The 27,770-nt window shown below is 48.4% G+C and overlaps 1 protein-coding gene and 1 long non-coding RNA gene across 2 annotated transcripts in view; one reads left to right on the top strand and one right to left on the bottom strand.

Annotated features, from left to right (window-relative positions):
• Window positions 1–27,770, top strand: part of LOC133278475 (uncharacterized) — a 168,317-nt gene that overhangs the window by 14,264 nt on the left and 126,283 nt on the right. The window lies entirely within an intron of this gene.
• RHOU (ras homolog family member U) lies at window positions 9,769–16,976 on the bottom strand. Its single transcript, XM_061471273.1, has 3 exons — window positions 16,634–16,976; window positions 15,805–15,863; window positions 9,769–12,786 (listed from the first exon to the last, which is right to left on the bottom strand). Exons 1-3 carry the CDS (start codon window positions 16,959–16,961, stop codon window positions 12,331–12,333), a joined length of 843 nt encoding a protein of 280 aa, XP_061327257.1. The 5' UTR covers window positions 16,962–16,976; the 3' UTR covers window positions 9,769–12,330.

Below are 27,770 nucleotides of genomic sequence, written 5' to 3'. Positions count from 1 at the left end.
AATTAAAATATAAGTCTTTGGAAGGTAAATGAAAGTTCTCAAGCAATCCCATTTGCTGGATAAAGGATGTGCACACTGCCTCAGCCATTGCCATAGCAGGACACAGCTTCTGCAAAATGCATTTTGTGAGTGCTTTGGGCTCCATAGACATGCCAAGCAATTGCTTCCCTACCAAAGTGTGAGGGTAAGGTTCAGATGCTTCATACTAAGGGCTGTCCCCAGATGCACAGCTTCCCTTCCCCAGCCAGCAATTGGGTGTGTTTGGGAGCATTGGCTCCCTTCAGCTGCACAGCTTGAATGGGGCTGGGGTGTCCCAGAGCCCCCCTGCCCACATGCCACCCTTTGCCTGAGCCACTCTGTGATGGCTACACCATGGGAAGGCCCCGATCCCAAGGGCAGGGCTGTGGCAAGTTCCTGCCTGCCTGGGCACCCCAGGTAAAGGCAGGGCCCGCTCTGCAATGCAGCTCAGATATAGGTTTCCCCTGTCTCCTGCCTCCCTGCCAAATGCCTCTCCCTGTGGAAACTGGATCCCGTGTTATCACCAATCATATGTGCAGTCTCTGTGGGATGAGTTAGGGCAGGGGCTGCTGTGGCTGTGGTGCTGCCTGTTGCTGATAGGGAAAATTCACATGTTACTTATGCAACTGGTCTTTCTGCTGGACAACACTTCAAGGTTACATCCCAGATTAATCTTTGATTTAAGCTCTCTTCTCTGAGTACAGGCCTGCTGCCCAAGGATGGAGACAGTGTTTCACCCGCTGAAGGAAAGAGATGGTTTTGACACTTGCCTTGTTCAGCAGGGGGAAGGACTGGGTTACATTTTTTAGGCATGTAGGTTTAAAACAAATCTTGTGTTATGGTCCATTGGAAGCAGGATTTGACCTTGCTAAAGACAGTAAAACCAAAATGTGGATTAGCTTGGATGTTCTGCTTCAGTGAGGGATTTTAAATCCTTCCCCTTTAAAAAGCTGCATTTTTTTCTGGGGCTCAAGGACTAATTACAAGAGGAAATATCTGCGCTATGCCTGTACTGGAGAGCAGGTTCTGGGAAAGGAAAATCCACTCTAAAACTGTAGAAATGGCCCCACAAGGCAAAGTTTCAGTCCCAACACAAACTCTTGCATGGTCCAAGAGAAGGAGAAGATGTGCTTTCCCTGGAAGGGGGGGACAGGGCCAAACCTAACCTGCCAAGGTTAGGCAAGACCAGAAGTGAGGAGGCAGAGGAGGGAGGGAAGGTCATTGAGAGTGCTTGGAAAGCCCGTAGTGAGGGAACACGTGTGGCCTACAGGTATTTCAGGTATTTCCAGGTGAGGCAATGCAGTCATCTTCTCCTGAGCGGCGTGGGGAAGGTGTGTGCTGCAGCACGCCTCAAGGGATCCTGATCACATAGTGCAGCTGGAGCAGCACCCCAAGCAGGGAACTCATCTGTGTCCCCTGTGCAACCCAGGGATCCATGGAATTCAGGCTGGGCACATCCCACTGGCAGCCAAATATCCACAGCCCCTCCTGACCTGAGCAGGATGGGGACATTTTGCAGGTCACATGGGCAGGCAGGGCTGTAGGCATCTTGCTCGCCTGGCAGGGCTGCTGCTGCTCACCCAGTGCTCTGCCAGCAGAGACCCATGGGTCTGTCTGTGGGGATGCCCTATCATCCCGTGACACATGGAATAATTAATGGACTTGGAGCTAAAAAGTTGGCACAGGCTGCGGACAAACGTGTTTTTTCCAGTCATTATCATGCTTGCACTTGGATGCGAGCCAAAGTGTATAAACCTTCCTGGGGACATTAATTGGCTTCCTATTGCCTGGACCTCTATATGGCAGAGGGTGCTGGGCTGATGCTGTTTGGCTTTTCATAGGTTTGCTCAGTCCCCTAATCTTATGTGAAAATTACCTGGCACGAGTTCTGCAAGTCAGAATGGCAAAAGTATAATTAATTCCCTGTGTGAAGTGAAAACAGCCAATTTTCCACAGCGTCAGCTTGAGTATCAGCAAGTCATGGAAGTAATACGCAAAAAGCAGACAAAATCTGTGCACACACAGCAGTTATACTGGATTTTTATGGGGCAGCAGTTTGGATCAAAATGTCAATACAGATCTGAAGTGCTCTTCATTCCTTGTGTGTATTCAGCTGAAAGTCTGGAATGGCTTATAAAGGCAGCCTCCTTTTCTGATGAGTGAGTGTCTCAATACATGGAATTGGCTGTGAATGCATGCTTATGTGAATTTTTTTTTTTCTAGACACTACCATTTTACAGACAGGTCCTGCCCAGATATCTCAGCATAGAATGGTAACGATTTTTCTCTAACCAGGGGTAGGGATTTGAAAGTAAAGCATTTCTGAATCCCAAGCCCATCCCTTCCACCCCTTCCACTTCCTAAGGCTTTCTCTCCTTATGGCAGGCTGTGTGCTTATTATGTTCACTTTGTGTTTGCTCCCACCATGCTGGTCAAGGTCTGGGCCCCACGACCATTAGAAATTCATTTGCACAATCTGCACCTACCTTAACAAACAATAACAGGCCTAACAGAGATCTTCATTCCTCCTTGATACCCCAAAACACATAGTGGTCACCACAGTCCGGATTTTTTGGAAACCTGCTGGCGTATCTGGAAGCCCACTAAAATGGTCCCTGAGGGCTAATCCTGGCTTCCGACCACTGGTTGCTCTGCATGGCTGATAACTTGATTTGAAGATGATGGGTCTCCAAAGGAAAACCTGAGCTGTCGACGTGCCGGGAAAGCCACGCTGCATTGCTTCTCATAATCAGTGGTGTTGAAAAGCACCTCTCAATTCTCCATCCCGTTGTTTTGTTACAGATGATTTGCAAAGCAAAGAAGAAAAGCGAGTTATGCTCAGATAGCGTCAAATACAACTTATTAACTGGGCCCTGATGAGTATCCGGAACAGATGTTACAGATATATGTCTCACCTCTCCAAAACCCTCTTGACACTTCCTGTTACATTCTGGGGCAGTGGTGAAATTACGTATTAGCACCAATGTCACAAAAGCCAGCATGTGCAAACAGTAAACTGAGAAGACATCTCTTTTTTTTATACATATATATATATACACTTAGAATAATGACTAGGTAGTGCAGGTGTAGGGTATATGTTGGCAAATGTGAATTCTTTAGGGCAAGTATCCCGTGGTGTATTATGGTGATGGTATTTACAATGTCATTCTCTGTGACACTGCAAGCCAACGATTTCAAATTAAAAGTTCTAATAAAGAGGCTATGTATTCACTATTTTCCTTTCTTCTACCTACATATAGCCTTATTAGTGGGAATAACAGAGGGAGAAATCCATCCTCTTTCTTCTTCCATTTCTACTTTACCTTTCACATATCCCAGAAGCTTCCTCATCATCACAGGGACCAGTTGTTATGCCTCTCCTTGCTAAACAGTTCTTAGTAAAAGGCCACGATAACTCTTTGTGTATGTAAAATGTAGCAGAAATATTAAACCAAAGATCAAAGGCAGTTTTGTCCCTCAGATATTTTCCCTGACCCTTTAAACTGGCTGGGTGCAGAATGCATAATAAGGACCAGACTCTGTCATCAATTATGTGGAGTTAAATCCAGAGTGGGCTGCTGTAAATCTAGTTACACAGTGTAATCGGGAGCAGATTTGGGACCTGCAGTCTGCAGGCCAAAGAACCAGACCACAAAGGGAAAATCCCACCTCTCTCCATTTCACATAAACTCTCCAGCTCTTCACGTAAGCAGCCCCATCTGCCTGCTTAGTAAAGCACTCAAAGCTTAGGCCTTCCTAAACTACCCAGCCAGAGCAATCCCACCTTCAAGCACAGATAAATGAGGCTTTTATTTAACTAATGTGGTAACATGCAGTCCAAAAGGACCAAACAACATCTAATTTTTATTAGCAGCTATAGAAGGTGGAAGGGAAAAGCTTGAATTGCCTGGGTGCAAAGCTTGCTTGAGAAGGAATAAAACCAAAGACTTAAGTGTTGAGTAAGATGGGTCTGGAGGCACATGTGTTTGTGCAATGGACTCTGTCTCTTCTCTTTCTTTTCTCATTATATGATGCTTCTCCCCGTCACACAAGCCTAATGCTTTAATCTAGCTAAATATTTGCAAATTGGCACCATATTGCATCGAGACAATAGTGGGGAATAAGCAAAATGATGCAAGTCAAGATATCCTTCTTATTACAGAGATAGCATTTCACAAGATTAAAGGGGATTTTCTAGGCAACGGAGACAAATCCAGCGCCAGCTTTATTGAATAAGCAATGCAGATGCTTCACCCGTTAACATGTGGTAGTGCAAAGGAGATTATCTCCTTTCCAAATGAGCACCATCAATGCTGCTATTCCATTTATTACACATTTCCCCACTCAAGTGTTTGCTTCTGAAAGGCAGTGTGTGGTGGCTGCAGGGATCTGGGAAAGCCAATGGAACAGTCATTGAAGCAGAAGTCCCAACCTGATTGCAGCACATGGAGAAATTATCAATCGGCAGCAGGACTCTTGGGAGTAACACCATCAACCACGATGAGAAAAGGAGAAGAGGGGGGGAAAGCACTCCCAGGCCCTTACATCATAGGGATTTTATGGGCCACATGTCCCAAGAACCTCCACTCTGGTTCACCCACTGAGATAAAGCTATTTGTAAACCCCAGATTGTGCTATCTTTTTGCCACCTTGATTTTTAATTAATCAGAAACAGAAGTGCCTGGGTGAGAAATACAAAGTGTCAAGGGAAAACAAATGGGATCCTGTGCAGCAACTGCTGTCCTTACTGTGGAAACACCCCTCTGGAGCCAACAGACTGGGCTACAAAGCAACTGGGGGCTTGTATTAAACCGGTACCCTAGGATCTAGCAATCCCCAGCCCCAAACAGCTTTTTATCTTGTTTATTACAGAAATGACAGACGTCAGGACTGTGAAGATCCCAGCAGCCCCAGGGCACTGTATAGTTGCAGCCCTGACCCTGCCCACTGCCACTTCCACTTCTCCTGCTGTGCCATCCTCTCCCTCATGGTCATCCAAAGCATAGGTCAAAATTTCAAGCCTCACAAATGTTAAAACTCTCACCTGCACAGTAAAGTTATGCAAAGGACCCATAGGAAAGCTGCTGTGACATAACAACGATCCACTTTGAATTATCACAGCTCAGGGGGGATCTGGGGCTGCTTCCTGGTCAGCCGGCCCTGGATCATGCCAGAGAGTTTTACCGGCAAATGCAGCCTCCAGTCAGAACAAGCTGGTCCCAATTAGAACCAATCTGTGGCACTTTAAAGGGGCTAAGTGACTGCTTAAACTGACCCTTCAGATGAAGAATTAAAAAATCTGGACTGGATCCCAAACAATAGCAGAGCTTTTCAAGGTATCCTTCTGTCATCAGCCTTGCAAAGTGCCTCCTGTCTGTTTCTCATCATTATTTTGATGTCCCTGCTCCCAAACCCATTGAATGCAACAGATGCTTCTGGAAAGCTGCTGCAGTCGTAAGGGGGGAAGAGAAGTTTGGGTGTAATGGAGGTCCCAAGGTCATGATATGGCTGGATTTCCAGAAAGTGTTTGACAAGGTTCAACACTAAAGCTTGATGAAACTCAAACAAAAAATTACGGGGCATTACCAGGAAGAGTGCTGAAGAACAAAACATGGAGCAGAGGCTTTGCCCACAAAACTGCCCTCCACTTCTCAGGAGTAGGGTGGTGGGGTTAGGAGAGAGATCTGGAGGGATGACAAATGAAATGATGGATAGAATGGAGCGACTGTCCTATGAGGAGACCCTAAAAAAGGCCAGGATTCTTCAGCTGGGGAGACAAAAAGCAAATATGGTGGTGGTTTACAAAGCAGAGAAGGCAGCAGATGAAGTCACACGGTCATTAACCTGGTCACCTCGCCACCTATTTCTCTGTAAACTGCTCTTCACCACCTCCTGCAATGCTGGAGCACGTGACGGAATGAACAGGAGCTCAGTTTAAAACAGAGAAACCCCAATACTTCCTTTGCAGTGGATGTGGGACCTCTGGGGATGTCCTCCCAGGGTAGCTGCAGGGGCAGACAGCACAAGGGAGAAGGCAAATTCACAAATAACAGCACCATGCAGATACTGAAAGGACCAGGCAGGGATATAGCCACCAATGTCTGCCTTGTACAACTGGAGACCTGAGTTAGATGCTAGAAAAATGATTGATTTAAGCTTTAAAACCCCAAGGTTTCATATTCCTTTGCATTTTCTGCTTGAATCCTTGTGTATCTTCTCGAGTGTCAGATGCCCAGGTTTTGGCCTCCTCCTGCTTTACCCAGCCTAGATAAACATACGTGCTGCTGAAACCGTTTCCAGGAACGCCTTCCTCTCCCGCAATCTCTTATCTCCCAAAGGAGATTGTGAGAGGGTACTTCAAAGCCCTTTGAAAATGGCCAGGGCTCTGCTTGTAGCCCAGCAGATACAGGCGCCCTCACCCCAAGAAGTCAACAGCTACCCCGCACACAGGCGTCCAATGACGCGTTATCACCACCACAACAGCAAGCAGTGGGAAAGGCTTTACTCCATTGCTATTGCCACCCAGTCTCCAGCCTTTGCTCTGCGATATGCTGCCTGTCTTCTCCACAGATTCACCCAGATGCATTGTGGCAGATTACAGGAAAGAGGGGATAGAAAAAGGAGTGGGTTTGCTCAGCCCTAAGGAGGAGGGAAGCCTGAAGCCTGCTGAGCTTGTAATTAAAATGGAGAAAGGCCATGACAGAGCTCAGAAGATGGAAGAACGGGATACAAGCAGCAGGAAAACGCTGAGCACTGGGCTTTGGGCAACACACCATTCTGAATTAAAAATAAATGAGAAAATTGCCTATAGAGGGGGAACGCAGGGGGAGAGGAGCTGTGGGAAGAGAGAATGACTAGGGAGGGCTATTGTTAGAGTGCTGCCCTCAGATAAACGTTATTTGGCATTCCTCTGCCAAAAGACTAAGAGGTGTAGTGAGGCAGAGGAAAACAGTGCAGCTGTTTCATGGTGTTATTACCCTCGCTGAACCATGGAAGACCAAGCACCTGCCAGGACAAAAGATAAATCTCTGTGCATGCAGCTCTCACTCCATCAGCAACTTCAAAATGGAAACATGAATCATAAAAATCACATTTCCACCTGGAACTTGTTCTCTGCCTTTGTTAACAAGTAGCATCACCACAGAGGCCTCCATCAGGGACAGAGAGAAGGTGGCCACAGGGGGCCCATGGCACAAGGACATCCCACCTTGCAAGAGGTGATGGGCTGGGATTGCATAAACCTAGTGATTAAGCCTGTCCTCTGATGAACAATAACCGAAGGACTCCTATATGACTGGGAGGCAGACACTGAAACAAGCTCCTTAAGGTGATTAATGCTTATACACAAAGCTGGCAGGCTAAAATTTACAGAGGACTTGAAGTAGGTGAGCTGGACCCACGGGACCACCAAGAAAAGCAGAATTCTGAACAGCAGTAGAGGATCAATATTCATTCCTCCCAGTGAAAGCTAGGGGGAAAGAGCCATATAGAGGCAATGTCATTACAAGCACACCTGCAACTCCAAAAGCTTAACAGGGATCCCTGCTTGAGTATTTTTCAGGCTACATAAAGCTTTATGGGTCTGCAGCTCTGCTGACCTTGATGAAATGATTCCTCTTCTGCCTCCAGATAAGATCAGGATTCAACCAACATTCGCAGACCTAAAGAGCACCAGATGCCTGTGGACACTCTTGTACCCACCACTAGTGTCTGAATCAGTGCCTGCTGCAGGTCTCCTTGCTCTGCACTAAAGAGCCAGGGGAGCTCCTCAGACTGGTGCAGTCCCCTGCAGATCAGCGGGGCTGCTCCCCATGCTTCCTCTTCTAGACACATTTCCCTTGCTGAGTTAAAACAAAACCAAACCATCATCTGGGTCTGAACTAAAGAAGTTGTTCCAAGCTGGGGTTTTATGCCTTTTTTCATACTCATCACTGATTTATCCATCCTGTTAAAGCAGTGGGGGGAAACAAATTGGTAATGCTGATGGTAAAGTTCATTGAATTACACAACTGCTTGTTCCTCAGGTTATACCGTAGAGGACAGCACTTAATGGGTACTGAGCAACCCTCATCATTACATCACAGTACAGAAGGTCCTGTTGTATCTTGGGGGCCTGCTGTTGGCTTGAAACCCATTCTGCTCTTTCAAAAACATTTAATGCATTAGGACAGCCATGCTGGTTGATGCCAAAAGTCCACCTCATCCCACATCCTGTCCCTAGCCAGTGCAGGTGCTTGGGAAGAAAGTATAAGAACTGAGCAGACAGAGTGACTTTTTCCCTATAGCGTGCAGTGATATTTCCTCCCAGCTTCCAGCTATCTACAGCTTTGAGACTTCCTGAAGAAAAGGCTGTACCTTTGCAGCTAACAGCCCTCCTTGGGGCTATTCATTTCCCAATGCATTTCTCTAATTGGGCTTTTAATCTGCTTATGCCTAAAGTAGTTTCTATCACTCCCAATTGCCTAGGAGTCCTGTTACCAGTACTTCTTGAGGTTTATAATGCCTCACTCTTTCCTGAGTAGTTTGTTTTTCCCCTTGTCCCCTCTTGCCACCTTGCTGCATGCCAGGGCAGCACTAAAGGCAGAAGTTTACAGCTATCTTCTGTACAAACCTCTGAGCGCACCAGTTACACACTAGGGCTCAGAAAGGTTGTTCAATTGTAAAGACACTCACATGCTTCAGTGAGGTTCAGTGTTTAAGGATAGCGCATATGACAATATTAGGTCAGCTGCATGCAGTCATACAAAAAGGCCATCCCCTGCAGCAGTTTTCCCCCTCTGTGGGCAGTAACTAGGTCTGGGAAGAAAATAAAAAGCAAAGTAAGAGTGCGCTTAAGTTTCCTTAGATACCCTCTACCGAGGTGTCTCATTTCTAGTCAACCCTCAATCATACCCTAGAGCCATGTCCAATGCATAAAATACTAGGGGAGAAATGGTAAAGGTGACATTTTTTTTCCATGAAAAGGAAAAAAAAAGATCTATTTTTCCTAGAGCACTTTAATTTGATATGAAAGAAAACAAAATCCTCTCTTGGGAACTTCCATCACAAAGCAGCAGTGATTTCAGCATTCCTGGAAAACCTTACATGCAGCGGGCTTACTTCAGTGTGCTCTTATCAGCCTCAGCTGCCAGCCCATCCAGTATCTGAAGCAGGGCAGCTGAAGGAGCCTTTTGATCACAGCAGCACACACATGCAGTCACCCTGGCATAAAGGATGACCTGAACTGCATCAGCCCTGTCCAGATGTTGGGATGTGTAGGACAGCATCCTGCCTCAGCAGGAAAGCAATACCCCACAGATAGCAGAGTGATTTTTGGCAAGACGGGGTCTGGGCTTTCAGTTAGCACAGCCCCTTTTCCTGCAAAATCAGCATGCAAATGCGGAGTGACTTTGTCTCCAGCAAGCAAACCCCGACTTCAGGCCACCAGCACCCAAACCCATGGGAAGTGATTCTTACAGCAACAGCAGTGGGGATTCAACACCGGGTACTCACCAGAAAGGACCCATTGGTGCGTCAGGCACTCCTGCACTGCAGGCATGATCAGGGCACAAGCCTGCATGTGATGAAGCCCATCACACCCTTCCCACCCAGCCCAGCCTGCTGGAGACAGGGCAGGCAGGGAGAAGCCTGTAGTTTTAAACCAGAGGCACTTTGCCAGGGTACCAGGAGCACAGCCCCAGGCTTCAGTGTGGTGCATGGCCAGGGACTGTCCTCCAGCCTCCCCGAGCAGGTAGCAGAGGCAGACACATACACAGGTCAGAATTTATTTCCAAATACCTCATTTATATCATTCTCACATGAAATATTTCTTTCAGAATATAGCCTACACTTAGAAAACAGGAGAGGTTTTTTTTCATAAGGCACGTCAGATTATAGACTACATAGAGATATCTTTCCCTCAATTGCGCTATCTTCCCCTCGCTTGCGCTTGTAAAATACTGATGATTTTAAAAGTAATAGCTCTAAAACCTAGACCCTGTGTAGCCCCATGTAGAGCAGTATTCGTAAAGTTGTAAGATTCAGTTTACACATACCTAGTAAAGGGCTATAACAAGTTGTATATACATCACATTTTCAGAAACAGTCACAGCTGGCTACATTTAAAAGTAATGCTACTCCAGACTATGAAACAGGCTGCGTATAAAATATAACCTACTGCTTCCAGTACGGTGTGATACAAAGTAGGATGATCTTGCAGGAGAAATGTTGTTTCTGCAAATGGAAGCTGCTCAGATTCAAGCCTGTCTCCTTCCCAAACCCACATTTTTCATCCACCAAGACCATTTTACAGAGAAGCAAAGCACCCAAGAGAAATCCGGCTTTATGTTTTTGTCCAAGATGACGGTACGACTGCATATTTGAAATCCTGTCAAAGCATTCGAGTAAGAAATATAAAGGCTCAGATGTTAACTTCATGACCAGTAAACATTAAACCATTACCAATCAGATGCAACCAAGTTAAATGCATCCAGCTTCTGTGCTATGGAAACTGTTTTTCCAAGCTGTTCCAGTGCAGAAGCCAACACATTTTTATTGAATTAGGCCCTAGGTAAAGATTTCCATCCCATTTTCAAGTTTTCTGCGATGGAACATTACCCATTCTGCACTCATTTCACTGCAGAGGAGGAAAAAATACTGCCTCTGGAGCCTATGCCAGTACAGCCCAGAATCCATTTACATAGTGTCATTTTATTTAATGTGCCAGGAGGTAAACCATGGTCGGGTTTATCAACTCAAATGGCTTCCACAGTTCTCCTTTGTATCAGGCATTGATTCATTTCTGATGAAAAAAGGGTTCCGGCTTTCTGTCACTGCAGTTTAGTTTAAGACTATGCAAAAGGTCACTTCAAGGCTATGGCTGAAGGAGAAAAAAAAAGAATATAACCTGATCTTGAAATATCTAGGGGAAAACCCATAATCAGGGCCATAAAAAGGCAGGCAGGCAGACAGACAGCACAAACTAAATGTTCTCTGCAGGATAAGTTAAAATACTGATTCTTGCAGAGAGTCACGTTATCCCTCAGGTCACTTGAGCTTGCCAGGACTGGAATTAGGCTTAGTTTAGTAGGAACCAGGTTTAGTCAGAGAATAGGTCACATTCAACTCTGTGATCACTCAGCTACATTTTAGGCACATTTCAGCTAACCTGTTGGACTGGTGTGGGAAAAAAACCCCAATCAGTTAAATTGCTGGGGTGGCTTCAGCAAATTTCACCACTATAAGCTTGGACAAGATTCAACCGCAAGCGACTGTTGCCTTTAGAAGGGAAACATTAACTTGGTTGAAAAGAGCATCATGAAGAGGACACAGCAGCCTCAGTTTCTAGTGTCCAGTTTGTTATAAATCTTAACCTGCCTGATTTGTTATTTGTTTAGCAGCCTTAAAAGGTAAGGAGGGGCATCCTGAAATTCTTGCTGTAGATTTAAAGCCAGATGGGGTTTACGTGCTGCTGCACAGATATTTGTTTAAAAACGAAAGATAAAAAATAACCAACACAACAGCATTTACATTCCTTTCAGCTGAAATAGATGAACTGTCGTCATGTCTGCAAAAATACAGAGGAATTCGCCCCAGCTCAAGGTAGGCGAGTTAAAGCTTGGTCATGTTCTCGGGCTTTCACTCGGCATCCTGGGAAGGGCAGGAGAAGGAGGACAGAAAGGGCTTTCACAAAGTCAGGAGGTGACAAATGAGATACCAGCTCCATAAGGGATTAGGTTCCCTCACCACATGCTGAAGGTATATTCATGACCTTTCCAACCGTAGCATTTGCGTGTAGATTACACCTCTCGCATGCCCTTTTTAAAGTGATCCCCAAGAGTGTTGGCTTGGGAAGACACGGAGAAGAGAGCAGGAGTAGGGGTTTAAAGCTACAAACGTCAGTTAGGAGGCACAGTGTTATTTTTCCCTTTGATCGTCCATGTACAGAGCTCTACACTTCTACCACTGCTCACACGTTCCTCCTGCGAAGCCCTGGCGGCAAAGGCCTCTGCTGTGCTCCTCTCTGTTGCACATATCTTATAAGACAAGAAGTCAGATCCTTTGGACAAATCCTTCTACCCTCACAGACATGTGGTGTTTTTCTTCCTTAATGAAAGGTTTTAGTCATGAAACTGCATGCCAGACCTGATTTATAGCAATTATTTAACTAAGAATCCTTCTGCCACCCTCAAAAGGGCAGCTGAGATATCCAGTAGCAACATATACACATACATACAGATCTACACTATACACCTGGGACGACACAGAATGAGATTTCAGCTAATATAGCCTCTATTTGATTTCCTCAGAGCAGCACTCAGGTCCTTGCAACCCCTATACAAAACAGCAGTATTTTTTCCACCAGGATTTGGAGAGGTTTTTCATCTTGTCTGGAGTCCTGCACTTGGATTTCTTTGGTTGCTGCTGGGTATCCGAGTACTGAATGCCAGCCATGATGGCCGCATCAAAGACCTCCTTGAGGTTTTTCTGAGTCAAAGCAGAGCACTCAATGTAGGATGTGGCTTTTATTTCCTCGGCACAGAGCTTCGCCGCCTCCTCTGAGACAGGCTTTTCTTTGCACTTGTCCAGCTCAATGAGAACTTTGACGTCCTCCCGGAGGTCCGACTGAGTCCCAACAAGGATAATGGGGGCCTTGGGACAGTGGCACCGGATTTCAGGAACCCACTTCTCACTCACATTCTGGAAGGACGAAGGGCTCACCACACTGAAGCACAGCAGGAAGATGTCCGTGTTGGTGTAGCACAGTGGCCTGAGCTTGTCAAATTCATCCTGCATGGAAAGAAATTGCATTAGCATCCCATGGAAAGAGCACATCAGTCCCAGAGGACCCCCTTGACACTTGGGGAAGCTGAGGATCACGTACGACTGCCACCTTGAAAAGCACCTCAACATGAGCACCCAGACCACCCAACGAGGTGCATTACAAGCAGAAGTTCCCCACACCCAGCCTGAGGTCTCACTGCTGCTAGCCAGCAGGCACCCTGCCACCATTGGGCACATGGGACCAAGGTGGTGGCTTCCCCACCTAGCTGAGATTTTATGACTAATGCTGTGGCTTGTTTTGAGTGCTTAAATATTTCCTTAGCTCTTTGTAAGCAGGCCCTCTGCCCTATTTCAGCAAAGGAGCAATGATGGAGCAAGCAGGTTACAGCACACAAAAGCCAAAACATCAAAGTTTGGAAGGGAAAAGGCACTTTCTACAGGTCCATCTCTTACAGGAGGGAGTCAGTGAGCAGCCTCGAAGAGGAGCACTCATGTACTTCAATGCTGCTCTGCTGACACCCCTACCTCCAGATACAGGCAAGAACAGAAAGAATACCTTGTACCTTTCCTGGAATCACCTTCTGAACTTGTGACTGCTTAACAACATCCTAAAGGATATGGGAAAAATTTCCCTGCCATTGTGCCTAGGGATTTAAATCTGATGGGAGCAATAATGACTCACAATGTGCAGGCTTAACATGCCAGGGGCACAGAGTAAGAGCTTTACCTTTCCCTCCTTCCCACCCATGCCACATCAAACAAACTGCAAACAGGTCTTCCAGCCTACCTTCCTTCCCCCCCCCCCCCCCCTTTTAGTGCAAACTCCAGCAAAGCAAGGCCCTTTTTCAGCTTCAGGAACTAGCCACAAAAAAAAGCCAAACGCCTCATGGTAACAAAGGCATGCTGATCCTCAGGGAAGAATGCAGCAAGAAGCAAGGGTTAACTCCAAGCAGGCTGCTTTTATGCTGACAGCAGGATAAAAGCAGGGTAACACTAGCAGCCTGAACAGGTAGGATTTGCTTCAGTGGTAGTGACATTTTAATTAAAACAGACCGTGTTCTCAAAAGCTCTGAACTGGAAGTGCAAAGAACACACACAGCTAAGAACATCTCTCTGGTACCAGCACTTTATTGCTACACTGCAAGTTCCATGTTAATTTTCAAGATGTGGAATTTTGATTTAAAGCCTCTGGAAGCCCAGGATATGCAGTCTAAAACCCCCTGGAAGCCTCAGAAGTCTTGTTCTGCACAAATGAATTTCTTCCAGCAGTATCTCAAAGAGAGGCAGCAATTTATAAAACACGAGTTGAGAAAGCAAGCTTCATTAGCTCTCTTGATTCTCAGATTAAGCCTCAGAGGAAACCAGGCTCTCATTGCCTGGCCCAGGAGAAGGCCCATATTTATCAGGAGATGCTGCTCTGAACGAGAGGGCCATTTACAGAAAGGCACCTTGCCTTATAATTGCCTCTGCTTGCTACGTGAGAAACCTCAAAAGGACTCAATTCAATGAGTTTGAAAGCCAAACCCAGATCTTAAGGATTTCTACCGAGATGAAATAGTGCCTTTTACATAAAGTCCCAAGTACACTCCTGTGGTTTCAGTTGTGGGTGCATGTCATTGCAGGGACTCTGCACTTCTTTGGGCTGGTGATGCTGAAATACAGTTTCTCTTGACTGGAGTGCTTGCTTAGCTGCAGATTTCAGCAGCCATCTCACAGCAGCAGGTTTACTGAAGTATCCAGCTAGGTATCTTTTATTCAGGATGACTTCTGTCTGTTTAGATTACCCCTTCATTTTTGAAGCAGTGACTCTACCCATTCCAGCTGCACTTGGGCAGCCAGAGCAAACATCCTAACCATTAAGGGCAGCGAAGGCAAGAGGTGACTGGGCTTGCCTGTCCCTCCTGCAGCTTGCAGCCATGTTTTCACAGGCACTGCCCATCACCCAATGGCAATTTCACCTGCCAAGCTCTGCATACAAGCACATACAGCCCCAGCTGCTGTAGTACCACCCTCAGCAGGACACAAAATCACGGGACAGTTCCACAGTGGTACTTCCCATCCTTTACCCTTTTCCTGCAGAAGGGTGCTTGTAGGATTTCAGCTTTGGTTTGTAGGGCACATGGGAGTCCTACACTGCTGTCTAGGACTGCACAGCCCTTCAAACCCCCTTCCTAAGTAGGGCGCCCAGTTACAACTCACCTAAATAGGTTTGTATGTTAAGGCCACTGAGATTTTTAGCGTGGTTTTGGGAAGGCATAGATGCGGATCCACAGAGCTGCACAGGAACCCAGCTCCTACTGTCTTGAAACATCAGCTAGGTAGCAAAACACTTCTGGATACTTTTTGTCTATCCACCCTAGCAGGCAGTGTTACACACTGCTCAGGGTGGTACAAGCCAGGGACTTGCAGAAAACACAAGACAGTAAGAAATGGGCTCTTTTCATTTATCAGGCAAACTAGGAGCCGAGAGGCATCAGCCACCCTCAACTCTTGGATTTGGGGGGGCAGCACTTTTTAAGGGGCCAGGAACGGCAAATATGAAGACTCCGCAGGCAACACCCCAGAGGACTTTTTTCTCCCTTAAGCTTCTGCTCCTTCAAAAGCTCACTCTATCTCCAGACACCTACAGCTGTGGATAATTTGCATGCATACATCCCAAACACTGTAATTCTTAAACCCGCAGTTACTTAGCAAACATAAAGACAGCAACAACCGCTCAAAGAGAAAACCAGGTGGCCCTTGAATCCCCAATATGTTCAGCCTCTCTAGTCAGGCTAAGCAGAGCGACAGCTTGAGCAAAGCAGAGCAGCAGCCTGTGCCCAGCCCGGGTGCTGGGGTCCCCCCATCCTTCAACAGACGCCGGGCAGAACAGCAAGTTAAGCAGCAGTGAAAATGATAGCAGTTTAATAAGATGATCAAACACCGGGAAGCCTTTCAAATCCATGAAGTCATTAGCAGGACTACTTTGCGCAACAACTTCTCCCCTCCCGCTGTCAGTTAAATCAAGTAAGTGGCTTCACTGACCTGACCAGCTGTGTCACAGAGCTGAAGTCTCACCGGCTTGCCATCGACAGACACGACAGCTTTGGAAAGAAAGGAGGAGGGAAGGGGGGAAAGTGTGGTGAGTCCAATTTTACACGTTTTCCATTAAAGAAAGAGGAAGAAAAGAAGGTTTACCATCCCTCAGCTCTTACAGTCTTCAGTTAGTTTAGATTTAACAACTGAGCAGAGCTGGGAGTCCATCGCTGACACTTGGGCACACACAAGCCTTCAGGGCTTTCCGATTCACTTCCCCGCAAGAGATGTGGCAAGCAGAGCACTAACCCTCAGCGGCGGCAGGAGAGCGAGCCCAGCCGTACGGGTCTTTCTTCCACCACAACGGGTTTACTCTGTTTAGTTTATATCATATTGTACACCTTCAACACGTCCGGGACACACCGCCACCCCCCGCGCTGAGCCAAAGGCAAACCCCTGAACCTCCCCCTATGTAATGGGGGGACACAAGGCGAGTATGTAAACCTTCCTTTTAGGCGCTTCCCATCTGGCCGAGAGCTGGGACTTTCAGACCGGAGCGTACACAATTAAAGCCCGACTTTGGCTTTGGCCGCACTGCCTAGCGCAACACCAGCTGCCAGCCCGACCCCGTTACACGAAGGTCTGCCGGTGCTGCTCCCTGAGACGGAGCTCTTAACACGCCCCGGTCCTGCCCCAAATAAATAACCAAGATGGACATCCCCAGGCAGGACCGTCACGGCCCCGAGGAAGGCACAGCCAGGACGTGCCGCTCCCCCCCACCCCGAGGCAGCACCCCCTCCCAACGTCCGGTCCCCCCACTGCCGCCGCCGGCGCTTACCGGAGAAGTTGTCGAAGGCGGTGGGGATGTACTCGGTGGGGTACCCGTTGGTGGTGTAGCTCACCACCAGGCTGGTCTTCCCCACAGCGCCGTCCCCCACCAGCACGCACTTGATGCTGCGCCGCGGCTCGGCCCCCGCTCCGGCCCCAGCTCCGACCCCGGCGGCGGCTCCAGCTCCCGTCGCCCGGCAGCGGCCACCCAGCGCTGCCCCCAGCGCCGCCGCCGCCCGGCCGCTGCGCACCCTGCGCGGAGGCACCGGCGGCACCTCGCAGCCGCCCGGCACCGGTTTGCTGATGTAGCCCGCCTCGCCCTCCTGCTGCGGCGGCATCCGCGCGGCGACGCAGAGCCCCGCCGGCCGGGGGGCGGTGCGCGGCCCGGGGCCGCCGGCCGAGGGACGGCGGGGAGCAGCGGCGGCGGGCGTGCGGTGCGGGGCCCCGGCGGGCCGGCAGGAGCGGCGCGACCGCCGCGAAGCCAGCCCCGGCGCCGCTGGCTCTCCCCGTACACAGGCGGTAGCGGCAGCTGCCGGAGCAGTCGGTGGCGGGATCCCGGCTGTACTGCGCTCGCCTCGCCTCGCCCCGCGCTACCAAGTCCCAACCGCCAGTCCCGCGCCTCCGCGTGACATAGCTCTGCGCGGGGAGGAGCCGGCGCCGCCCGGCACGGCACGGCACGGCACGGCACGGCACGGCACCGCCCGGCACCGCCCGGCACCGCCCGGCAGGCGGCGCCACAGTGCTCAGCACCGCCCGCACCGACGGCGGCGGACAAGCGGGCAGGGGGCGAGCCCGCAGCGAGGCGCTCTTCTCATTGGCTCCCTCGCCCCGCCGCGCAGCGCTATTGGCTGTTGGGACAGGGGCGCGCCGGGCCTCTTCCCCCCTGCCGTCGGGGTCTGCGGCCGCTCCTGCCCGGCCCCTCTGCCGGTGGCCGCGTTCAGGCCGCGCCGCCCTACGGGAGCGGCGGGTCCACCGCGTTACCGGGGTGCTGCGGACAGGGCGCTCGCCTGAGGGACCGAAGGCTGCCCGGGTACGGCTGGGCGGCCGCGCTCCGAGTCGAGCCACCCCTCGCTACCTGCGGAGTGCTGGGGGGACTGTACCCCTAGCCCGCGTGGAAAGCAGTACTCTTTCTGCTATGTACCCAGCAGTATGCTACACGGTAAATCTCTCACCTACAGCCTGGGAAGGGATAAACTGGGCCCTGTGCTGTGGGAAATGTGGGACTATGCCTTTAGCACCGTTGAAATAAGTTAGACATGGAAAAGTTTTGAGGTTGAACACAGAAAATGAAAAGCTGCTGAAAAGACTGTCTCTGCCCTAAATTGGGAACATTATTAACACATTTCTTCTGGGGCCCTTAATAGTACTGTGCAAACACGAACAGTGCCACCTGGAGCACCTGGGATGTAGATGTTGTTGGTATCCTCATTTTGCAGACAGCAAGTACAGGCATTGTAACTTACCCAAAGCAGTGCCGATAACTCTGTGGCAGAGTCGAGAGTTCAGTTTACCATTTTCAGCGTCACTGAGTTCCTGGTGCGATCTGGAGTGCAGTTTCCCATTTCCCTTGCTGAACTAGAAACCCACATGACGCTGCTAGTTTCGTACCCACAGCATGCACAGCATGTGGTACCTGCTACACATCATGCGCCAGCAGCCTGTCCCATGCTCACAGGAAGACATGGAAAGGTCAGGCCTATGGGGCTTGTGGTCTTCCTGCTTCTATAAACCCTGGGGCTCTGTGGTCTGACCACCAAAGACCCTACCAAGGCTCATGCCTCCTGGAAATAAACACTCAGTACAGCTGATCTTGCTTTCCTATGTGCCCTGGCCTCTTCTATGGGAACAGCCACTGTGGCTCACCATGACAACATTGCACTTCAAAGCAGGGTCAGAGCCAAGGTACTCCCTGTTTTAAGGTAGATGAAAAGACCCCAGGTTAGATGCCTTGTGCATGCAGTTGGAGGGCTGGGGAAGAAAAAGCTCTTGATCCCTGTGCTGGGGTGGCAGCATGCACCCACTCCCTTCAAGGAGCACAGCAGCCAACAGAGCACAGGGACTCAGTGTGACCCTCATGCTCAAGACCCTTAGGAACTGCTGACCCTCCCGTGAGGCTCCCCAGTCCTGCAGAATTACCTTCCCCTCAAAGAATGTCCTGGTTTCAGCTGGGATAGGGTGCTGTCAGGTGTGGGTGCTAGTGCCAGAGAGAGACATCACAGGGCAGCCGCTACAAGCAAGAAGCGTTTCTCCATCAGATGCTTTTGTACACTGACTCCTCCGTGATGAAGTCTGAGAAGAGGCGATGACCCAGGCAGCTGAGCTTTGCCCGGCTTGACAGCCATAAGGGATGGAGCAGGAGCTCGCCTGTGCTCAGGCATGTACTAAAATAACAGAAATGGCTTAATTCATACCTTCGGTTATTTTTGGTGCAAGTCCTCATGGCCTAGGTTAGAACAAAAGCACTCTATTTTAATTTTGTGTAATTATAGCCTGTCTACATAGAAAAGCTGAATTGCTTTAACAATGCTGTTGCAGCTAACTCCCCAGAGTATAGGTGCAGTTGTGCCGGGATAATGCTAATATGGCTTATTCTTGTTGGGAAAGGGGAAAACATTACGTGTGTAGGTGCAGGCTCACTTTGCACCCAGCTGCAGCTGTTAGAAATGTTACCACCACGGCAGCCTGCTGCTACACTTGTTTCTGGGGGTTCTGCCTCCATAGCAGAGCCGTAAAGGCTACGTGCTCCACAGCCACCTGGTTGCAAGGTCACCGTGTTTAATTCAGTATTAGGCAGCTTCAGCCCAGCAGATGTTTCACTGAAAGGGGTGAGAAGCCTTTGTGTGGCTGCTCTGCTGTAATGGGTGAGGGAGCTCAGAGCTACCCACAGTGTGGTAATACCTTGAACGGCGATGCTGTTTCAACAGTGAGCCACACAGCTTAATGCAGGAGTGAGAGAGGTGATAAATCACATCCCTGATTGAAATCAAGCCCTGATCCCAGTACCAAAAATTGTTGTGGGTCCTTCTTTCGCTTCACCTAAGCCAAGAGGAAAATGGGTGAATTGCACAGAGACTTGTGTCCCTTCTGAACTGAAAACAAATTGCTTCAGTGAAAGTTTGAAGGTAGCCAGTATCTACACAAGACAAGGAATAACATATTCAGTCATTTCTGAAGAACATCATGGGACATGGAGACTAGGTGCTGTTATGTCTGGTACATTTGGTCCCTACTGCTCTGTGCAGGGGGCAAAGCCACATTTGCCATCCAGTCTCATTTTTATTTTGTGTGGTTCTGAGTGTATGCACAGCTGCATCTCTACACAAGACAAGGCGATGCTAACAAAAGGCACATATAATAGGAAAAGGCATGACTTTTAAGACTCTAGTTCCCTCTGAGAGTTGATTTTTCAGGTTCTAAGCAGCACCCAAGAAAGCTGTCTCACACACGCATGAGCTTTGATAGAAAGGCCTGTTCTACCTGAGGAACAGAGCTGTCAAGAGGAGTCTCCGTCTCCATGCCCAGATGCTTGTTACCCTTCTCCTGCCAGCACCCAGCAGTCAGTAGTTTTCCATCTCTAGAAATCCAGAGGAATTTTCCACCTTGGGGAGCAAGAAATTGGAGAAAAGTCAATAGACCAGACTAGGTTCATACCACATTTATGCAAGGAAAGAAATAAAAGTAGTACTAAAATTATAACTATATTTTACTCTCAGCAGCATCCCATAAATCATATACTTCATTAGTATTGTGGAATGGCATGTGATGCTGGAAGTCAGCATACAGTAAATGCAGGAAATACTGTATGCTGGTCAGCTTTGGCCATCTTGGACACTGTCATGGCATGCTGAAGTCATGTCAGCAGATGAATTTCTATCTGTTTTGGACAGGGTGCCAAGTGAAGGTGAGCAGATATGCTGTGATCTCTGATGCCAGGATGGAATATGACCCAACTGAGGAGGGCACAAAGGTGCCTGAGCATTGTCACCTCTTATCTGCAGTGACAAATGGCAAATCCATGGTCTGTATCAATGCTACAATGAGAACTCCTCTTGTAGGGGGCCTAAAAGGATGCTGGAGAGGGACTCTTCATTAGGGACTGTAGTGATAGGACAAGGGGTAATGGGTTAAAACTTAAGCAGCAGAAGTTTAGATTGGATATAAGGAAGAAGTTCTTTACTGTAAGGGTGGTGACGCACTGGAATGGGTTGCCCAGGGAATTTGTGAATGCTCCATCCCATGCCAGGCTGGACAGAGCCTTGGGTGACATGGTTTAGTGTGAGGTGTCCCTGCCCATGGCAGGGGGGTTGGAACTTGATGATCTTAAGGTTCTTTCCAACTCTAACTATTCTATGATTCTATGATTCTAACTCAGTAAGAGAAAAGATGCACAACCACAGGGAAACTCCTGTAGGTGGGAGATGAGAAGGCGAGCAATATGCCCTGGGTGACAATCCATTTGAACAGCTTCAAAGGATGATGTGAGAAAGCTCTTCATGCAAATGTTGTGAGCAAAAAATGCCACATGCACATTTTTAAACACCTTCAGTAGACAAACACAGCCAATGCATTGAACTAAGTAGGCTCCACCAAGATAGCTATAACAGTCTGCATTGTATCTGCTGGGTAGGGGGGCGTGAGTGGATTCAGAGCTGCATGGTTGCCCTATACTGTAATGTACCCTATCAAATACAGTAGCCTTTTGTGTAAGAGGATGAGCTAACTGGTTGTTTTGCAGGAGGGGGGCCCATTTGCACCACAGCGGCAAGTCAGAGCAGCTCCCAGGCAGGCGTGCTGGTAGTGGGCTGAGCGGGCATTGATGGAGGGATGCTGTAACAGATAGCCGCTGTCTCCAACGCTTTTGGCCTCAACCCTATCACACGCACACATCTTACAGGTTTAACTCAATTGTTTTCAGAGCTCTAAGCTGGGGGATAAACAGGCTTAACTCCACGTAGGTCAACAGGGTGGCAGTTATCTGTCTCAGGGCTGAATCTGTCTCATTATCAAGCAGTTCACAGAAAAGCTCCTGCTCTATCTTACATGCTCACATTAGTTAAATATTATGCTTCGAGAAAAATGACAGAGAGAGGAAATTATTTTATCAAGAAGTGAAGCAGGTCATTGTTACATCCTACCTTATCGTTGTCCCTGTGATATAGCAAATATGAACTGGATGCTGGCCTTGTAGAATGAAGCTTTTTTCTTGTAGAAACTTGAAAAGCCTGACACGGAGAGAGGCAAGGGAGTGAGGCGGTGTGGTCCGAGCATGACGTGATGCACTGCTGCTTGTTCCAGGGAAGGGTACAGCCGGCTCTGCAGGGCTGTCACCAAGATCCTGTTCTTTGTTGGAACAAAACCATCTGTGATGCAGTCCTTCGTTTTCCAAAGAGCAGGATCAAGCTGAGCTGGCCCATGGCAGGGGAGGTGGGGAGAAAAGAAAGGGCAACAACTTGGGAAAGAAAAGGCAGCTTTTATGAATCATGGCTCTGACCTGTTCTGACTCAAGAGAAGTGCTTTTGTGGCTGTTCTTTGAGAACTAGGAGAGGAAGAGCTAGGGAAGTACAAGATACTGCTGCTTTTACTCTCTATACATATTTCACAGGGCTTTTTTTTTAAAGAACATTTTAATCACCCAAGATATCATCTCAGGGAAGTTTTCGCTCCCTGGGGAAAGGGATTAGTGAGTGGCACGCATTAACACAATAAACTCTCACCAACCTCCAGCTAAGCTCTGATTGAGAAGAGACAAGCAAAAATTCACAGGCAAAAAGGATTGTTGAGATCAACCTAAAAAAAATCCCCCAAAATAAAATAAAGCACAATTGCTTCAAGCTTCACAGATTCCTTGTTAATTCAGAAAACAAATTAACCCTAACCTCCTATCTGTAGTGCCTCTGCAGGGGAACCACTGTGGGAGGTGAGCCCTTTATCTCTCTTTCAAAATCCTTTTCAGCTGATCTGGGGTCACAGCTGCTGAAAAGGACACTGAACAGCCTCATAAACGTGAGTGGTATCATATGGTGCTTGTAAAATATGCCCAGATTGGACTGAAATGGTCACCTGAAGGGGTAAACAGAGATCAGTACTTTCTGGAGAGCTCCATAATCTCCCCACCATCACCGGCTGGGCCTTATGTGTCCTTACATGAGCCCATGTTTCCTGGGGGGTGAGAGCAGTTTCCTAATGGGGTACTTCTGTCAACAGTGCTGGGAGGTGAGGGGCACAGTGAGACCTGCAGGGATGCTCCCACACTCGTTTCTGCGCTCACCCTCTCAGTGAAGCTTGGCCAGCTAATGGATACATGGTGACCTATCTCCATGGACAGTTTGACCCATGCATTTTCAGTTGGTTACTCAAAGTCTGAAAAACAATGATTGGTCCCAGTGTTATCTCCTTTGGAGCCAGCCGCTTCCTCTTGGTATCAAACTTGGAAGAACCCCATGGCCACTGCTGAAAAGCCTTTTCCCTTTCCACTTTTAAAGATCTTTTCTGAAAGCAGTTGCTAGGTGGGGATTAAAAGGCTTGGAAGAAGCCAGCACAAGTGCCAGTTTTACTGAAAGTGAGCAGGCTGTTCTTTCCTGATAGCTGCCCGAGTTTGAGGGAAGGCATCACAGAACAGCACCTACAGCTGTCTCTGGGATAGCTTAGCAGAGGGGGAAAAGCCATGCTTTTTTCTGTGCTGCTTGGTAACACAAAGACAGGAAAGCACAGAACACGGCACACTTGCTGCAGAGCAAACCCTGCTGTCCCGATCTGCATGGTTCTGGCTCAGCATTTATTTATATAAATACTGGCTCCAGTGTTTGTCCTGAAGGCTCCCAGTTACCTCCCTGATCCCCAGCTTAGCTGAGCCAGCTCAACACTGAGTCCAGCCACCTCCCTTGCCCTGGCAGCTGCAGCTGGGGAGGAGCAGGTACTTCTCAGCATGCTGTGCTTCACCCCACCAGAAATCTGCTTTGGGACAGGAACTGTAAGCAGGTTTGGGATGCTGAAAAGCAGTTACCCAGGTATTACGCTTCTCTTCTTTGTCAGGGATAGGATGAAAACCTTCAATTCCCAGGTTTTCAGGCCAGAACTTTTCAGCTACAATAGGTTTGCATAATCAGACATTGAAGACAGCCACTCTGTAAGTTATTTTTTGCTTTTCAAGTGTCCCATCTCTACCTGTGAGTCCTTTGCTCACTATTTTGTTAGCAGCCAGAGTGTTGCCTGGTCAGCATACAAGGCTGGGCTCAGGAAATTGCCATTCTAGCCCCGGCTTTCCTGCTCACACACCTTCCTCTGCTTGAGGATTGAGCTGGATTTAGAAAGAAAGAGTTGCCAGAATGGTATTACCAGCACAGCTCTACAAGGCAAACCCTCACAGGGTAGTTTATTTTCACACATCACTGTTTTGACCAGCCTGGCTTAAACCAGTTTTCTGAACAGAATAAGATTCCAAGGGCTCCTTTACTGGGTAACCTTGGCAGGCAAATGTCCTCTCTTAGCTGGGGAGAGAGCAGGCAGAATTCATGTGCCTGAAAAAAGCTTTACAGGATAACTTCTGTTGAGTGAAAACAGCCTCAGTTTACCAGGATATGAAAAGATACTTCTTGTATGTCTTGAAGTCCTCAGATTAAAGATGTGAGCAAGGGCAAAGAATTACTGGTAGATTCTGGCTTCAAACCTCCTTCTCCTGCTGTTTTATGGTTTTCCATACCTTTGAGAGAGAGTGCTAGAGCAACAAGAACCAAAATGCTGAACCTGCCCTGGCTCCAGCGGTTCAGAAGAGGGGTTTCAATGGAGAAGTGACATAGGGGCTTCGAGCTCTAGCCTCTGTTAGCTGTAAATACAAACCACTAAAAGGCACCGGAGCTTTCCCACTGCAGTGAAGGCATTGGGAGCAGGAGATTAATAGGTTGCCAGCTGTGTCGGAATGAGAAGCCAAGCAAGGACCCAGACACTTTCAGTCGAAAGTGGATTGAGACCTCAGCAGGGACACATGGCAAGTCAGCCAAAAGCCACACATGGAAAACTGAGCAAGGCAGCGCAGGCAAACATTTCTTATCTTTGCTTTACGTCAATAGAAATGGCATTGTAAAAGAGGCAGCAAAGTATTTGCTGGAGAGGAGGAGGGAAAAGTCCTCAAGGTTTCTTGGCTGTAGGTGTGGGTTTTAAGACGCTACTGTTTTCCTCAGAAACTTGTCATTGAAAATGAACAGGCAAAAATCACCCAGTGAGTTTCTCCAGAAGGTTGCTTGTTTCAGGCTGTGCAGGCAGGAATGCTGCCTGCCACTGCTGTTGCACTCACAACACAGCTGGGGAAGTACAAGCTCTTAAACCAGCCCCAAACACAGCTGCAATAATTACCCTGTCTACTCTGATTTGCCACAAAATGGGACTCGGGGGAGAGGCAGACCTCAGAAATCTGGGGCTGTCTGCAAGGTGATGCCCTTTTGCAGCCGTCTCCTCACTGCTGCTGCTTTACCAGCAGCCCACCCCAATTACCTCTATTGGCTTTTGCTTTGCTCTCTGGTTTTATTATGTTCTTTAAAGTTAATTAACAGAAGAGTGGATGAGGCCCAGATTTCTTGTATGGATTTTTTTTGTGGTGGTGGTACTTTTCATCTTTCCTACCAGAAGCAGTACTGAGCAAGGAGAAGACTCAGCAAGGAGAATGAGAAAGGCCATGAGTGGGTCTCATCTCCTCGGTGGGGTCCGATGTTGCAGCCACATCGCATGTGGGTAATGGGCCCTCGTTGCACCCTCTGCTGTCAGCACCCCAAAGCACGGAAAGGCACAAAATATTCCCACCACGAAGGACGTGTGCAGGTGTCAGTGAGAAATGAGTCAGGAAGAACAAAAGGCTGGGATAAATACAGGTGAAGCCTCCCAGCCTGGATCCATATGGCCCCAGGATCTATTCCTCCCCAGTGGAGCCTTGGGCTGGCCACTGGCCAAAGCAAAGCTTGTCACCGGGTGATGGCCAAGGGTGGGCTCATTGCAGCTGCATGGCTTGGGGCAGGGTCACCTGTCACCTCACCATCAGGGAGCTGTGGCTTCCAACATCTCCCTCCTCCTGCCACAAATCCTCACCCCAGGTTCACAGGGCTCCACAGGGATGTTAAACTTGTGCCTGGGAGCTGGCTGTGGAAAGCTGAAGGTGCTCTGCCAAAAGGCCCAGTTGTGACTGTTCAGGTATGAAAATAATGATTCTGGTTATAAAAACATGGATCTCAAAATAGGGTTGTAGATGAAACAGTTCATTTTCATACAGTACCTTAATTAATGAATACAGATTCTCTGTGTTAGCAGTCCCTGAAACCATGGTGATGGACGTGATCCAAGAGCAGACGACGCTGTGGCTGAAAGACTGATCATCTCAATGCTAACACAGGCATGGGGAAAAGAAATGTGGAAAATTTACGCTGAACTGTTTTCTGGTTTTCTCAGCAGAGGAACTTCAGGCAATGCAGATCTAAAGTGTTGAGCACCCTCTGCTCTTCCAAACCAATTTTCTCTGCAGAAACTTTCTGTATGGATTTGATACATGGCCTCTGAGAGGCCCCGAGGACTCATATGTCCAGTAAGTCAAAGCACATGGGGTGGAAGAGCCAGGTCTCTGCCTAAGCTCCTGCAAGTCCCTAAGGGTTAAGTTAAGTGCAAGCCTGATGGTGTTCTCAGGACCAGACTTGCCCAGCACATGCTTTAAGCCACCCAGCCTCATCAGGCTGGGTTTCATCTCAGTTGCAGAGCTCAGAGGAGGTGGCCACATCTCACACTCTGTGGTCCCAAGAAGCTCGGCATCTGCACCAGACCTGGGGCACATCTCCTTGCCTGGCTCATCCTCACCAGCCCAAGGGGCTTCAAGCAGTGGGGCTGGGGCAGAAGGTTGAGAAACAAGCGGGCTGTGGGACCTGAAGACTTCTCTGGAGCCACATTGCCCTTTCAGTGTCCCCATGGGTCTGTTTTGCCCCTCAGACCTAGGGGCTGAGCAGCACTTCCCCACCCCACAGGGATGCAGGAATGAGTAAATCCATTAAAAGCCATGCAGTGTCAAGGCTACAGCTACATAAATTAATCAGACAGGCCAGGGAACGTTTACAGCCCCTGATGCATCCACTGGTGTGCCCAGCCATCCCCAGAGGGGCAAGCTCTTGTCTCCCTGGAGCAGGAGAGCTGTGCCCAGACTGCCTGCTGGGAACTCTCCATTGCCCACCCCAGCTCCTGAAACTTGCCTGGGCATCGGCTGCAGGGATATTTACTTGGTCTGGGACAAACTCATGCAAGGACAATGCCAGCCATTTAACTGTATGGGTAACCACCTGGACATCCTCCCTGCCTCCATATTGTTTATGAGTTTATTAGTACCTTGCTGCTAGCCTGCACTGGTATAGACAGAGCCTGCCATTAATAAGGGAAATAAAGTGCCTAGGAGGGAAGGGTCTAAAGCATTTCAACTGGTTTTATGAGAAAAAGGTACTTTCTCATCCAAGGTTCAATCTCTTTTGTCCTGGTCACTGTGGAGGTGCGTTTGGTTGATGCAAGTAGGGTGATTTTTGGTGCCTAGCAGAGGAAGCCTTGGCTGCTGTGCATTGCTGACATCCCAGTAGATGCTGCTGCTGTTACAAATACTAATACAGCCAGGCCTGCCTTGCAGGAATGTAATGCTCCAAGTGGCCAGCTTACCAAAGGGAACAAAGAAATTATTATAGGGCCAGGGAAAAATAAGGGAAAAAAAAACCTAAAGGGAAACAAAGAGCCATTGACATGAGGCACAAATTAGTTAGGTCTCAAGTATCATTCCCCATCTGATAAAACAAAAATGTTCAGAGCAACAATTAACAAAAAATATGAGGGGTAGAATATCTCTGTTTAGCTCCAGGTACTGACTATACACAGAGATCTTTATTTCTCGTGCTTTGGGTTATCTTAGGCCTTGGTTAACGTGGAGCTGTTTGGGCGTTTGTATGGTGTAGTTCCTGCAGGTTCGGGATCTGCCTTTTGTGAAAGACAGCCCTCCTGAAGGGAAGCAAAGGAGCAAAGTGGGTGCAGAGGAAACAGGAATGCGCTTCAGCTGCTCCTGGGAAATACAGCTCAGGGGTAGGAAGGAGCACTTGAAAAGAACTCAGAAGTAGAGTTAAATCCAGCAGGTGGTTAAGGTTGGG

This window comes from Pezoporus flaviventris, unplaced genomic scaffold, assembly GCF_033815535.1.
Source record: "Pezoporus flaviventris isolate CSIRO_AGI_PZ_B2104156 unplaced genomic scaffold, CSIRO_AGI_Pfla_v1 ptg000066l, whole genome shotgun sequence".
NCBI lineage: Eukaryota > Metazoa > Chordata > Aves > Psittaciformes > Psittacidae > Pezoporus > Pezoporus flaviventris.
Note: the sequence above shows the minus strand (reverse complement) of the source record. Positions and strands in the feature narration are given on the sequence as shown.